Source organism: Micropterus dolomieu, linkage group LG16, assembly GCF_021292245.1.
Source record: "Micropterus dolomieu isolate WLL.071019.BEF.003 ecotype Adirondacks linkage group LG16, ASM2129224v1, whole genome shotgun sequence".
Taxonomy (NCBI): domain Eukaryota; kingdom Metazoa; phylum Chordata; class Actinopteri; order Centrarchiformes; family Centrarchidae; genus Micropterus; species Micropterus dolomieu.
Genome location: NC_060165.1, coordinates 7,862,841 through 7,878,117, shown reverse-complemented (window position 1 = coordinate 7,878,117; position 15,277 = coordinate 7,862,841). Strand labels below are relative to the sequence as shown.

Below are 15,277 nucleotides of genomic sequence, written 5' to 3'. Positions count from 1 at the left end.
CTGCTTTTCTTTCCCAGGCCCAAATAAGCAGCCAACAAAGCCATCTCAGAGTCTGGGGGGTGAAATCGAGGCCCCTGGGCTCTCTGGCTCTTTGGCTGGACAACAGTTTCCTGGCCTGAAGGGGTCAGCGGTGGGCTGTCTGAGAATCTGGCAGCCGTTGGGGTTCCAGAGGGGATGTTTTTCGGGGGGCCGGGGTTGGGTGGGGGGGTATCTTGTGGCTGGTTGGCATGGAGTGAACACTGACAGTTTCCAAATAGCGTTGTTCCTGCCAGGCCCCGCTGAGCTCTTACACATTACGCTACACACAGGAACAGACCAGAGGCACTCGAGGCCTGGCACTATAAAGCCCCTGACAGATTCATAAGAAAACGATAGGGTGCCTTATTTATTTAGGATGTTCATACTGTAATGTTTCACAACTCTCAATACTCCAAACAATTATATGGTGCAACATGGGGTATGGGGATGTATAATTCCTGGTTGGAAACAGACTCCATGAATCTCTTGATAATTTCCCAGAACTCATTTATATCTTTGTACTATAACTTTTGCAATCCCTAATATTCATTATGTGGTATACATTACGTTAACTCTACTATAGGTGTTCCTGCACCTTAGAAACATTTCACATGCTTGTGTTTAAACCTCTTCAACTTATAATTACATTTTGATCACTGAGGAAAGCAGAATGTTGTCTGCGCGTCCAGTCCAGTGATTTAAAATCCTTTCTCTTGTGATCATTGATTAGGATGCATAGGGCCAAAAGGGCTTTTATTACCTTTGCTTTGATGTTTGATGATGCTAATGGGACGACCCAAAAGACTCCAGAAGGAATCCAGGGGGGGAAATGAGCATCAGGCTTGACAGATGCTCCTTTTTATCCTATGTAGTGGAAGACAATTGTAGCAGCATCTGGGATTCCTCACGATGTCCCAACAAAAAGACAAGCATGTCAGAATTATTTTGCCTTCTTTCCCCAAGTTTGACTACTTCTACGTCATGTTCGGTGATGGTAGAAGCAGGAGTTTTATTTCATTTTAGTAAACGTGTAGCTATTGGCCAAGAGCATTATACCAAATGTTTCACACCTGTGGCGTCACTTTCTGCACGCTATGACCCCATTTAACATGAAATCTGTATTTGGATATCCTGTCTACTTAAGGAAAAATGCATGTTAATGCAGTTGTAAATACATGCAGAACACACCGTGACCAAGATGCGATTGGAGGGGCCAGACCACATCTGGAGGTGGTCAATTGCTTCCTTTGACCTGGGTCCGCCTGCCTTCTTTGCATGTTGGGATTCGATGACATTGCAGGCAGAACTGAGATAAGGAGAATGCTTATTAATACCAGGTGTGAATGAAAAGAGTGTGGGTCGGTAGTCATTTTCCATATACAGATCACCTGTTCATACCAGGTGTAAATGGGGCCTAGATTCATGTTGTGCACCCACACACACACACTCTGTCTACCCACTGGAATGGCAAGAGGCAGAGCCCACATTCACTGCAGAGTGACAAAGAATAGTTCCAGGTTTACTTTCATTCATAAAAACAGAAACATTTGCAGTTGGTTTGGTCAGGTGGAACAGTGAAGGGGGTCCCTGGCACCACCTTCCTGATCACCTGTGGTTGTAGTCCAAAGTGTAACCTCCCATGTCTCTCAGCCAAGTCACGGCAAAGGTTAGGACAAGTTAGGACAAAAATACTGTGATGTCTGATCACTTCGTAAGTCTCCTTGTTGCACTGTAGCATTGAAATGTGTCTTTCGATGGAGTCATTTCTTCCCAACATGATACTGATGATGTCTGGCCAAACATCCCTTTTTTTCATTCTCCATCTGACTTTTACATACATGCCTGTCATCGTCATGGGCTCTTGGCTTTAGACTGCTCTGTTATTCATTTTTGGAGTGTGCCGTTACTTACAGTATCCCACATTCATTTAGACATTGGGTTTGTTATTGTCCTTTTGCTCTCTTGAGCCACTTTACTTGAGCCTGTTTCCCTTACCATGCTCACATGCTTAATCTGTCTTCACCTCTGTCCTCTAAGTCTTTTCTACATTCTTATACATAATTCCTTTCACATTGCTTATTGCTTTATCCTTTTATTTACAACCTCCTTTTACCCTGTGCCTTTTAATGTCCCCTGTTCAGCCCTCTTTACTCTTACGTATTTGTTTTACCTCTGTCTTGTGTCTTATTCCCTTTACCATGTCCCCTTTTAATCCCCGTGTCTTCCTCATAAACCCTTCTTACCCCTCTTCACCATCTTATTCCTTTTACCAATGTCCCTCTGCTTCTTCGTATTTTCATATCCCTGAGCTGATTCCCTTGTCCCCTTGCTTACAGCCTGTTGTATTCCCTGTCCCTCTTCTCATCCGTTTATCACTGGCCCTTGTTCTGTTAATCCCCGAGGGTTTTGTTTATTTGTGTTGGAGCTGCTTTTACAGCTTGCGACTGACCCCACCTATTTTCTCACCAGTCATTTGAACAGCAGGGCTGCTTTGCAGCTACTCCACCAATTAACATACCATTAGCATAATATTTGCATGTGTGCATTAGGGTGTTGATGGGGAGAGAAAATAACAGTTTTACAGTTTTTTTTTTCTTGTCTCAAAAAAAATATTTTATGGAATGACGTTAAAGCACCCACGGGCTTCTTTATCTCGCTTTGATACTGCTGCTCAGTCAACAACATCATATTTTCAAGTTTGCTGTGAAAAGTTATGTGGCTCTCGTGTGATTGGCGCACCTACACGTTATCATCTGATGATTATCAGTTTAACTATTCTAATTTATTATATCACAATTATATTTTGATCAAACTATTATATAAATATCAATAGAAAAATAGTGCTTGGATCATTTATCAAAATCAGGTTTTGTAAATGTGTTTTTGAGGTGTAGTGTGATGTTACCAGTGAAGTAAAGTCAGATCACTCAGGTCAAAGGTGAAGAAAAGGGACAAGAGAGAAGAGTAAGAATCCGACCAACAGACAGGAAAGCTCATGAATGAAAGAAAGTTGGCACACAAGGAGGCAGAAAACAAACAACCATGGTCCAAAGACGCTGATACATGAAGGGAAATGGACAAATTAATACATTTTGATGTACACAGGCAGGGAGAGAGGGTGAAAGTAGGCCAGCTGCTGCTGCCGCCGCCAATGGAGCTGGTGAGTTTTTCATGTGAGAGTGGCGGCTGAGCAGAGGGGCGACGTGTCAGGGGCGTCGAGCCTGTTTCCCAGTCTTGATTGGGGATCAGCCCCGCGGGCCCCGCTGTTCTGCTGCGTGCCACGCCTGTCCCTCACACACCGCCGCTCTCAGATCTGTCACATTAGGGCCGTCGCTCAAACACTGACGGCGCTTTGTGATTGTTTGTCTCGTGTCATGCTGATTACTTTGCTCACTGAAACCTGACTGAAGGAAGTGGATGGAAGTTGTGGCGAGGAAGTCACATGGGGCTAATATCCGCTTGGTCATTGGTCACGTTTTCATAAACCCACCCAATCATCTCGAGGCTCATCTGGTGTGGAGTCAACCCATCTCCCCTCCAGAAACAGCAGATGCCAGATACAACTGATTTGTCATGTTTGTGTTTAAGACACAAGGACTGAGCAGTGCGGTCATATCACATGATATTGTGATGCGTGCTACATGTGAAGTGTCACACATTAATCCAATGTGTAAAGTCCTCACACTTAAATCATGTAAAATAAAGTAACTGGGTGGCCATCTGCCAAAATCATACAAATATATATATTTAATATACCATATGCTTGCATATCTCTATTTTATTTTGCATCTCAGCATTGTGTTACTTTATTTTTATGGTTTGAGTGCAGGCACTTTCTGATATGGGATTATTTTATGGACTCTTAATGCATCGGCCAGCTAATATTAATGACCAGACACAGAGCCCCTTCTCAAGACCCCCCGCATCATGGAGAATGAGGGGCGACTGATGAAATATTTGAAAAATTTTGCTGCTTAAGTACTCTGCTGAAATCATTTTTACGAGACTTTTATGATCGCCCTTTTCTTTAATGATGCTGCAGTTTGCGTATACATTAGGATGTTAGACAGGGGATTAGCTGGACTGCAAGAATCGAAGATGAAAGAATCAGAGGCAAGCGCTACAGTACCAGACAAACACATATTTGTAATAATATGTGGTCTTTGGTCTTGAATAAGTAATTGTAATATTATGCAATTCTATTTGCTACTAGAATCAACTAGACAATAATAATGTATTTTCAAAATCAAAAAACCTGGATCTAGATTCTCAGACTTTTATGTTTGTAATATAAAACCATAGTTTTATTTGGATTTTTGCACATCACAATGTGAGTATTGCTTAATGGCAGTTTACCAGTGTGCTGCCTGTCCTGTCTAAACTGTATCTTCTCATGTATTATGTCAGTAGAAGCAGCTTTAAGTGATTTTTAAATTAATTCACAAAACATTCTCTTCATCAATAAAAACTATATATAAAAATAACATGTTGCAATACAGTCTAATTTAATTATAACATCATAGCTCATATTTTTAACTCCACTCTGCAACTCTACAATATTCTGTGTGTTTAGTCCTGCCTCCTGCATTGTGAAATGTGTGCTCACGCTGTATAAATGCAGTTATATATAATATCTAGCAGGCCTGTTGGCCTTGGCTGCTCTGCTGCACTCAGCTCTCTAACTGCTCTTGTCTCTGTATAATCCCCCCTCCTCATGAATACATTAACGCTGGAGCCTTAAACTCAGCTTAGCTGGCGGCTCAGCGTCACAGCACATCCTATTACCGACTTTAAATCATTAATGTGACATCGTTTTCACTCAATTTCCAAACACCCACGGTTGAAAAAGGCATACTTCACTGAGCCGGTGCCGAGAGAGAGAGAGGGCCGTGCTCAAAGTCACACAGTGACACATGCGCACAGGAGGGGAGCGTTTAGACAAACATATAAGTGCACGTTTTTCTCTGAGCTATATGTGATTCGCACAAGCAAAAAAAGTTAGAGCTAATTAAATCATGCGGAGAATATTCAGCAAAAAATTAACAGGCATTCAAATGTAAATATGTGCCCACTGTAATAGTTTTCACTCTTTTGTCTCAACATTTGTGAGAGAAATTGCCAGTGGATAAGTGTGGTTTAAGCTGAGCTAACTCCTGTAGTGCACCTGAGGGTGTGTGTGTGTGTGTGATTTAATCTGTGAGTCTAGCCACAGTTTGCTTCCTCCAGCATCTCATGTGCTGCTGACAATAAAGGAAAAAGAAAAATCTGAAACCCCCTTTCTTGCTCCTCAACTATTCACACATAAACCTTTTCTCAAGTTTTTACCTCCGGGCTGGTACTGAAAAATTCACAACGCCCAGAGAACAACTAAGTCCTTTACTTACCGTAGGAGTTGGATCTGCCCCCATTGTGCCTCTTTATTGCATCAAAAGGGCTTTTTTGTGTGTGTATGTGAAGCTATGGTAATTAGCAAACCACGTAAAATCATCTCCTCTGAGTACATTTAACAGTTTTTATGCGCGTGGGGTCAGAGCAAGCGGTGGGGGTTGATTGCTGAACATATGGACACAGATGGGGACAGCATTTTAATGGGCGCGCTGAGTGGGGTTTTGTGTTTTTAACCCTTGAAAGTGGAGGCATGAACATCCTCAACATCCTTAAGCGAGCATCAATTAAAGATTTGCTTTTAAACTGGCGACAGGCGGCTGGTGGCTAGCATCCGGCACTTTGACGGGGGCTTAGAGAGATGGTCAGAGTCTTACCTTTTTTGTTTTTGTGACTCGCACATGTGCACAGAGAGGACACAGAGGACATTAAATTAGCTTACATTCATTTCCTGGAGACTTAACCTAACCCTAACCCTAACTACGAGGTGTACTTGCCTTACCCTGATCTTAAACAAAGTCTTCATACTAAAGTTTGTTGATTTACTTCATGGGTATTTGCATTTTGGCCCATAAGGAAGGCGAGTCCCCACAATGTGACTATGTAAACAGTCCTCCATAACATGACTAATACACGCACACACACACACGCACACGCACACGCACACACACACACACGCACACACACTTCATCACTCACCCACCTCTCCTCTCCTCCCATGTCCCTTGTTGTGCTTAATTAGGTTATCAGGTTGCTAACGGGCCGTGATTCGGCGCCACGTCTCCCAGCTGGCCCTCTGATTGGAGGGGCAAGAAGGTGGACTTAGCATAATTAACACGTTGTTATGGAGATGATTGAATTGTTCGGCGACACACGGGCAGTGCCACCGTGATGGCTCACATTGTGCAGCTAAGTGGAGGACAGAAGGAGAAAAATGAAAGGCTTTTCGACCCAAAAATAAAACACAGGTGGAAAGAAATTGGATCCATCACCTGTTTATAATGTCTTTAAAAAACTGATGACAGTTTGTGCATATCTACTCATTTATGAAGCCTATGTTTTTGGTTTTATCAATATGATGTAGGCCGAAACAAGTGTGGATTCATTCACTGTCCTCTCCAGCAACGATATTTCTGCAGAGTTTGCTGTACATTTTGCAAAAACAAGGACACAGCAGTGTATATTTGTATGTTTATGTGAATATGTTGGAACTGTAAAGCCATTGTGTGAATGTATGTGTGGAAGAAAAAAGTGACCAGGACCAGCACAAGTTTTACCGAACACATTGCTGTCTTTATTAGAGCCTTGTCTGGCAGTAATACTGAAAAAAAAAGTGAACTTAGAACAGATGGTGGTGGCAGCCCACGGCTTTTTTTTTTTCCTGTTTTTCTTTATTTCTTTGATATTTTTCTTAGTTTTTTTTGTGAGAGTACGGCGACTCCTGCTTTTCTGTGGCATGAATAACATCAATAAAAGAGACAGTAGGGAGAGAAAAAAGAAATATACAACTTATATTACACTGTGTTATGAACAAAATATAAATCTATAACTCTATGTTATATTTACATAATTATCTTTCTTGATTTTTCAAGTTGAGATGGTAAGATATTTTTTTTTTTTTACTTGTAATAATTCTTACTTTGTTTTGAGCTCCACTCATGACTTTGATTGTCTTAAATAATATTATCAATATCATTTTCATTGTCTTGATATGGGGATAGACCTTGCCAGCAGGGATGATTGACGTCTTAATTCCCCACCCACCCACCTGATACCCTAAAAATGGATGAATCCACTTAGTCCCCTCTCTCCAGCATTGGTTTGAACCATGGTGTGATAACAGGGGTGACTATACAGCAAAATTAAGACCAAGAGGCTCATTATGTGGCATGTAGCGACCATCTACAGCGAGAATGATTGTGGGGATCACTATGTGACAGCACACCTGAAGAGTAGTCATGGCTCCTATAGCATCGCGTGGAGCTAAAACAAAGCAAAGGGCTCCTGATGAGAAGTGACTTTAAAGATACTGTAGATATGCCTGGTCATCTCACACAAACACAGTGGAACACCATTGGTGGATCACGGTAAACACTGCTTTCCTATGATTAAAAAAACAACAACAAAAAAAAAAACAACAAACAAAATATATGTACAGTATTTTAAATCTAGAATTCTAGATTTCAAGAAATAAAAGGACAGCATAGGATTTGTTTGGTTGTCTTGATAATCTCTTCATTTAAAATGTGTGTGTGTTAGTGATCGTGTTTGTGCATGTACGTGTGTGTGAGGATCCAAGCCAAAGATGTTCCACCGTGTCTCTGTGAGGCGGCCAAACTAGTAAACGGGGACGGGACTCTTTGTTCAAAGAAAACAGTTTCCAAAAGTGATAAAACTGATCCCCCCCCCCTCCCCCCCCGAAAAAATAACACAAACAAACAAACAAACAAAAAACAGCAAAATAAAAGAGAGGAAACTTCACATTATACATTATAATTACCATTACGAATAAAATTATAACAATAAAAAAAATCATGTTCTTCTTTTTCTCTGACTGCACAGAGTCTGAGTGCTTTTTAGAAATAGGTGTGGACATGAAAAGGTTATGTCTTCAGCTCGGAGGAGGGCTGGCGTCGAGTCCGTCAGTCCAGCTCACTGTCCTAACTCCGCCCGCCCACCCGTCCGGAGGATTAATACAAAACGAACGTGTCAAAAAAGAAGGGAACATAAGAATGCAAAACAAAGCAAGGTAAAATGACAACTTTTGTTTAGATCTAAATACCTACCAGCTAAATAGAATAATGTTTCATTGACTGTCATAGTTTCATATGGTCATAAAAACCCGATAAAGAGGAGAAAAATAAATTATACTGTACATAACTTACTAAACTTAGGAAACGCTGACCATCCTTATAATTATTGTTAATAATATTATTAGACTAGAGGCAGTTTGAAGAGAAATAATAAAATACAGTATTCAAATACAAACAGAAACACTGACTGGCTGACTTCACCTCGGCTCCGCCCACTGGGGGACAGCAGGACGATGTTTATTGGAGAAAGCAGGAAAACGCTGAGGGACAGAACAACAGGTGGGTGTGTGAGAGTGTGTGTGATAGAGTGTGGTACAGTAAATTACAGCAGCAGTGTTAAGTTGCCTGTCTTTCTGTAATCTAGCCGTTTTAAGCCTTTTTCTCGCACTGAAAAAGAAGAGCTAGATTTTACACACATGTGCAAAAGCCCAATAAAGGAGTACACACACAGCACACGCTGACACACACTCGCACTGTCGGATGTTTCACGCTAAGTTGTACTGATGTTTTGTCCAGGATGAGATCAAGATAGAGGGACGGAGCGGGAAGAAAACTGGTGGATTGTCTCACAACACAGTGCTTTCGTTTCTGCTCCGTGACGCCAGAGAGACTCCCCTTCTCCCCCCCTGAAAAAAAAATCCTGCTTAAGTGGGACGGTCCACGCTGCACTGGTCAGTCCTGGATGGACCGTCCCATCAAATTTCAAATGGGGAGAGTGGGCTGTCACAAAAACAGGGGAGAAAAAAGGGGCGAACCGCTGACAGCACACTGCGAGGTCGAAGAAAAGATATGTTCTCGTTAAAAATAAACATGTCTGATGTCTTTCAGGTGCTTTACAACAAAAAGGGGAAAAAAAGAAATGTCTCTTTTTTTCTATTATTATTCAAACTTGTAGCACAAAAACAACAAATCACATTCACAAGCCACTTATTGGCACCGTGTACCTGAGTGAGAATATTATAGAACCAAAGAACAAAAAAAGCTGTTTTTTTTTTTTTAAAAGTGTCTCTTGATAATAAACAGGTCCGCCATCTTAAAGTGTCATCTGGTAGCCTTTGACAGGTCCACTGGTCCGTCTGTCATTGTAAAATGTCTCCTCCTCTACAAACGGGCCTAAAAGTTTGCTTTCTGAGTGTGATTTTTATTTCTCCTCACTCGTGGCATTACACTCTTGCAGTAGTACTTGAATATTCCTCAGCAAACATCAGAGCTGGTTAGGTCGCCTCTTCCTCCCAGACTCCAGTTTGTGTAACAGTCAGTGTGAGTGACAGGTCCTGTGCTTCAGTTGATTGATCAGATGCTGGTATCAGGACTCCAGTGGGAGGGGGTTGGCTCTGTTAAAAGAGTCCATGTTAGTCAGGAGGGGGAGATATGGTGGGGTTTGTGAGATTGGGACTGAAGGTGATTGGCAAAAGAGAAAGTTTTCTTCCTGATTGGTGGGTTTGGGATTGTGTGGGATTAACCAGCTGTGATTGGCTTAAAAAAAGGCGACTCTCACGCCGTCCTACTGGGTGATATGGTTGTCATTATCGCTGGCATAATCGGCCTCTTCGTCCTCATAGTCGAAGTCGTCGTACACGTCGCCATTGCTGTCGTCCAGCCGTAGCGCCTCCTCCTTGATTCGTGGCTCGTCCCCCTTCAGGCCGGGCATGTGTGGGTTCTGGTGATGGTGGTTGGCGTTGGGCTCGGGGCTGCTGGACATGCTCGAATGCTCTGAGGGCATCTGGGGTGAGGGCATTCCTGCCATGGACAGGGCACCTGGGTAAACCACGCCCGCAGAGGACAGGGGCAACTGGCCCTGCTGCCTATAACGCACACAGAACAAGTATTTTAGTACATGAAATGCAGAATTCAGGAAACAGGAGTTTCAAACTAAACTTTTGATAATATATTTTGACTGTAAATGCCTCATTCAGCAGTGATTCACGACCATTTTGTCCAGTGTCCCCTTAAAGGAATAATTCAACATTTAGGGAAATATGCTGATTTATTTTCTTGTCAAGGGTTAGACGAGAAGCTCAATACCACTCTCACTTCTGCACGCTCAATATTAAGCTATAGCCAGCAGATGGTAAGCTTTGCTTATTCAACAGCACCTCTACAGCTCCCTATTTAACATGTTATATCTCTTTATATCTAAGTGTAAAAATGACACATGCTGGTTTCATAGGCAGTTCTGAGTAAGACTACTTGCCGGTTCCTGACCCCAGGCTGGAAACCACATCTTTGAGCTTCTATAATTTAGCCTGTCTTATTAAGAACCAAAAAATAAAAATCCTACATTCATGCTCAAAGAGTACTGTACCAATTTCTATTTATTTTTTTTACTTGAAACTGATATCCATCATGACACATGATACATGTTCTAACAAAAAATCTAATTCATTTCAATGAGGTAAAACAACAAATGCAGTGCAAATAAAAATATAAAGAGTAAATACTAAATTCTACTGATGTCTTTAAGCTATTTGCTATTTTAAGACTAAGAACACGCACAAAAAAACAACAGTTCCCTTACCCCACGCTGAAGTATTGTCTCATTTCCTGTCTACGGGACCTCATGATGGCCTTGTACTCGCCGATGCGCAGCTTCTTGCCGTCCACCAGGCAGGTGCGTTTGGGTCGCGGCTTGTACTTATAGTCTGGGTATTTTTCCAGGTGCTGCTTGCTGAGGCGAGCCTGCTCCTCGTAGTAGGGCTGCTTCTCCAGGTTGGTCATGGCTTTCCAGCGGGAGCCTGAACAGGGACACATTACAATAATGATCAGTATTGGTTATCTTCTGTATCTCTTTGTATAAAGGGGGGGGGAGGGGGGGGGTTATGATCATTACAGTATACAGAGGCGTAATGATAAAAATCAGTTTAAAGAAGCTTTAAGATCAATTACACTGTTTGTGAGGAACAACTGACCCCGCATCACAACCGCATACCGACACACATGTGGCTGCATTTAAGGAACACTCACACAAACACACACAGATAATGGTGGTAGTTCGACCCGGAAAGAGAAAGAGAGAAAACGAGGTTAATGAGGAGAATGGCGAGGACGACAGGTACTCACCTAAGCTAATGAGCACTTCACTTAACCTGCCATCATCTCTCTCAGTTCAGTTTATGCTCATAGATTTATAGTAATGGTCGTCTGCATGTGTGTGTGTGTGTGTGTGTGTGTGTGTGTAATCTTGAGCATGTCTTCCCTGTGTGTTTCATATCTGGTCTGAATTTGCACTTGACTACTGTATGTTTAATGGGTAAAAGCTGTCAGCACTTGGCTGTTCTCTCTCTCTGTCTCTCTCTCTCTCTGTGTTCTGCGATCTGTTAGCAATCGAGAAAGAGAGAGAGGGGGTGGGATGGGGGGCTTATTAAAACCAGATTTTCCTGTGTTATAAAACGCTTAGGAGCTCTTTAAAATGTCAGGGCCGATCCCGGCGGTCCGGGGGAAATGTCAGGCGGCCTCGCGCTGCTTGTTTAATGCATAATGAATTATATCATCATTTGTCGGAGCCGTGCTCTCCCCAGCCGTTCATTAACAGCCGCTTACACGATGCCACCGCTTGTAATGAAATCACTGTGTGTGTGTGTTTTGTGTGTGTTTAAGAAAAGGGGAAAAAAGAACCCGCAGTACATGCATCTTCCTTTCGTTTGGGTTGCATAGTAGTGGGTTAGGTGACGGGGGTGGGGCAAAGGGTACTGCCACTCAAAGCAGACCACGTGAGTGTGCATCTTACCGAGGATCTTGCTGATGTTGGAGTTGTGCATGTCGGGGAAGGCCTGGAGAATCTTTCTCCTCTCGTCCTTGGCCCAAACCATGAAGGCGTTCATCGGCCGCTTGATGTGCGGCTCAGCGCTGCCACGACCCCGAGCCTCCCGAAATATTCTGGAGTCTGACACGCTGGGGGAGCCTGAGGGGGTGAGGGGGCGAGGAGACGGTAGGGACAACGTGAGGAGAGGCAGACAAAAGGAAATAAACACAGACATAAAGTAGGTGGTACAGTATACCCAGTGAAAACAATTATATTCACATTTGCAAACCTGTTTAGATAAACTAAAAGATTAAAAATGAGTTTGCTTACTAAGCTAAATAATGAATATAAAACTTGTTGAATTATATAAAACAAATGCATTGTCACAAAGCTGAAAAGGTGCCTAAATTTCTTTGCTCATGAAAGGTTTCACAGGACAGCAACAAAAAGTTTATTACTACATATCAACTGTACACCCAGGCAACACTGTTCCTGCTGTGATGAAATGTATCCAAATGAAAATCCGAAACAAAGTAAAAAGAATCACACAATTTCACCCAAATATTTTTTAAAAAGCACTCTTTTTGTCACCTAAATGACTGCAGTGTGTGTGTGTGTGTGTGTGTGTGTGTGTGTGTGCGTTCCTACCGTCAGAGTCTCCGCTCATGGTGAAGTCCAGCATGGCGTGGCTGAACTTGTCCTCCGCCTGCTGCTTCAGCTGTTGACTCAGACTCTCCAAGGCAGCCTTGTCCTAAACAACACAAACAGTTCACAGTTGCAGTCGGTCAGCGAGTGAGTCAAGACAATGAATGTGAATATATGAATGACTGAAAACTTCTGACCCCTAGAAGACTTTTAAATCCAAACATATCAGTCTTACAGTCTGTTTTTAAATTGGTTTTCTGGCTCAATTCATGTTTTTTATCTCTGATATTATTTATCTCATAGTTATAGCTAAAATCAACAATAGATTAATTTAATCACAGAAATCAAATTTTTTTTTTACAAGACTGTCAGTTTTGAAGATGTATAAACTCCTTCACAGAAATAACAAACAAGGGATCTCATTCACATTCCCCTTTGATCTGAATTAAATCAGTTATTAGTTATTTATTTTTTATAAATGGATCCAAACCAGACAAATAACAGCAGCGATTTCAGTAGATAGACAGTTTGTGTTTTGGTTCGTTTAGATGTAAATTTGCGGGAATGTTAATGTCAACATCAAATTGTTAGAGTGCTGTACGCCTGCATGCTTGAACACACATCTGTGTGCGTGTTTGCATGTGCAAGAATGTTGATTACATTTAGTCCTATTTGGATGTTTACTGTTTTGTGTGTATACTGTATATTGTGTGTGTGTGTGTATGTGTGTGTGTGTGTGTGTGTGTGTGTGCGCATAGCCACTCCTGGCAGCCACCTGCGAGAGTGGAGTGCAGCGGCTTGCCTCTCTCTTGCAGAGGCCCCCGAGGGTCGACGCATTAGAGAGAGAGAGAGAGAGGGAGTGCAGCGCGGACGAGAGCGAGGCCACGCCGCACAGCCCCCTGGGTATTTATTACAACCAATAAAAGGCTGATTTACTGAGCATTTACATGCTTAATGCAAGCAGCCGGCACACTCTGCGCTGGGAACCTGCCTGTCGACGAACACACACACACGCACATATGCACACACCGCAGTGCACCAGCGCCAGCCTTTTACAGTTTAATTATACGATTAGGAGCGGTACCCAAAACACTGTCGTCTTCTAAAACAACCTTCCAAAAAGTGTCCCCCTCCATTTACATGTGACCCCGGCGAGCTGGCTGGCTGGATGGAGGGAGGGCAGAATGATAATGAAATGCATTTTCTCTGTTTTTAGTACGACAGAGTTTAATTGTTAGAGATAATACCCCCCTCACCTCAGATTGGAATAAATACAGCTAAAAACGCAGGCTGGGGAGGGAGAAAACAAGGCGAGGCGCGCTGTGGGAATGTTCTTTTTTTGTCTTTTTGCAAGTCATTTAAAATCTATTTTATTTTGAATATATTATGTTTTAATAAATGAACAACAATCTGCCAGTGGGTTTGGAATGATTTAGTCATTTTGTATGCAAATCTGAAATATCAGCCTCATTCAAACCTTGTTCAGGGGAAAAAGATTTTAGATTTTAAGCTTCAAGTTGCTGTAACAAAAGGCTTTTTGCTGTGCGAGTGAGTGTGTGTGTGAGAAACAGAGATGAACAGGGAGACAGAGTGGATGACAGGCTAGTCTGACATTAAGCCCCAGTACAGTACATGAGAAAAGTGGATTGAATGGCTGACACTGGAGCCAAGACACAAAGTAGCGACAAAACTAATCCCCTGAGTGTGTCAGAGATGACACCGTTGTATCTGAATGCCGAGAGCTCGTCGGCTTCACACTCGCGCAGCACAAAGCCAAAGGGTCGAGGAAACAGGAGTCAGTGTGAGCGCGTGGCTCCGGAAGCTGAGAAGGAGTCCAAAAAAAAGTCATTTAAAATTCCAGGATTTCAGATTGAAAAAGACCTTAGTATTAGTATTTAAATACTAAATATCTATTCTAATTCTTAGTTTTACATGAAAAAATACAGTTCTGGTAAAAATATATTCCTGGATTTTTTAATTATTGATCATTTCCACCATTATAACTGATTTAGTCACAATAAAAAATACTTACTTTTTATACCGAATTTCACTAAATTCCTATATGATGACAAGCACCAATTTAACAAGAAAATGATATAATAAAATTATGTCTAGTATTTTATTATCTCCCACAGTGGAATAAAACAGCTAAATACATCCATGAAATGCAATAAATGTGTGGAGCGAGCTGTAAAATATGCTCCTGAATAACGTAAGCTTCCAGTAGAACTGATCAATTTCCCTGACTTCCCCTGGTTTGAATCTAACTGGCTATTCGACCGAAGCCTGTATACTGTATCTACAGTAGGTACACTCTGTCACACTGAGTGTGGGTTTGACTGTTTGAAACATATCAGATGAGAGAGTGAAAAAAAGGAAGAAAGACACAGATAGAGCTGTTGAATGTCAGCAGTGCAGATGCTTCAAGCACACTGTTGCTCTATGTGAGTGTGTGTGCGCGTGCACCAGCTGACTCCCAATGTGTTTAACAAATAACCACAATTTATCCACGCTTCTGAGGAGCCGGCGCCGTCACTTCACATTACCGTCTCCCCAACGCTTCCCCCCCCACACGCGTACGTACGTAGCCCTGCAGTGCGCCTTACAGACACACTCATAACCTCTGAGATGCCTCTGGTTTTACCTTATCTGGTCCTGTTTAGTTTCAACACAT

At 42.2% G+C, this 15,277-nt stretch overlaps 1 protein-coding gene across 8 annotated transcripts in view; it reads right to left on the bottom strand.

The window, feature by feature from the left end:
- Positions 1-8,412: 8,412 nt before the first annotated feature.
- sox5 (SRY-box transcription factor 5) overlaps positions 8,413-15,277 on the bottom strand; it is a 183,406-nt gene continuing 176,541 nt past the window's right edge. For all 8 annotated transcript variants that reach the window (XM_046072160.1, XM_046072157.1, XM_046072158.1 and 5 more), the window contains 4 exons: positions 12,607-12,709; positions 11,944-12,117; positions 10,735-10,951; positions 8,413-10,021 (listed from right to left, as the gene is read on the bottom strand). In XM_046072160.1, the coding sequence (XP_045928116.1) occupies positions 9,721-10,021; positions 10,735-10,951; positions 11,944-12,117; positions 12,607-12,709 (795 nt within the window). In that variant the 3' untranslated portion in view covers positions 8,413-9,720. The remainder of the gene's footprint in view (positions 10,022-10,734; positions 10,952-11,943; positions 12,118-12,606; positions 12,710-15,277) is intronic.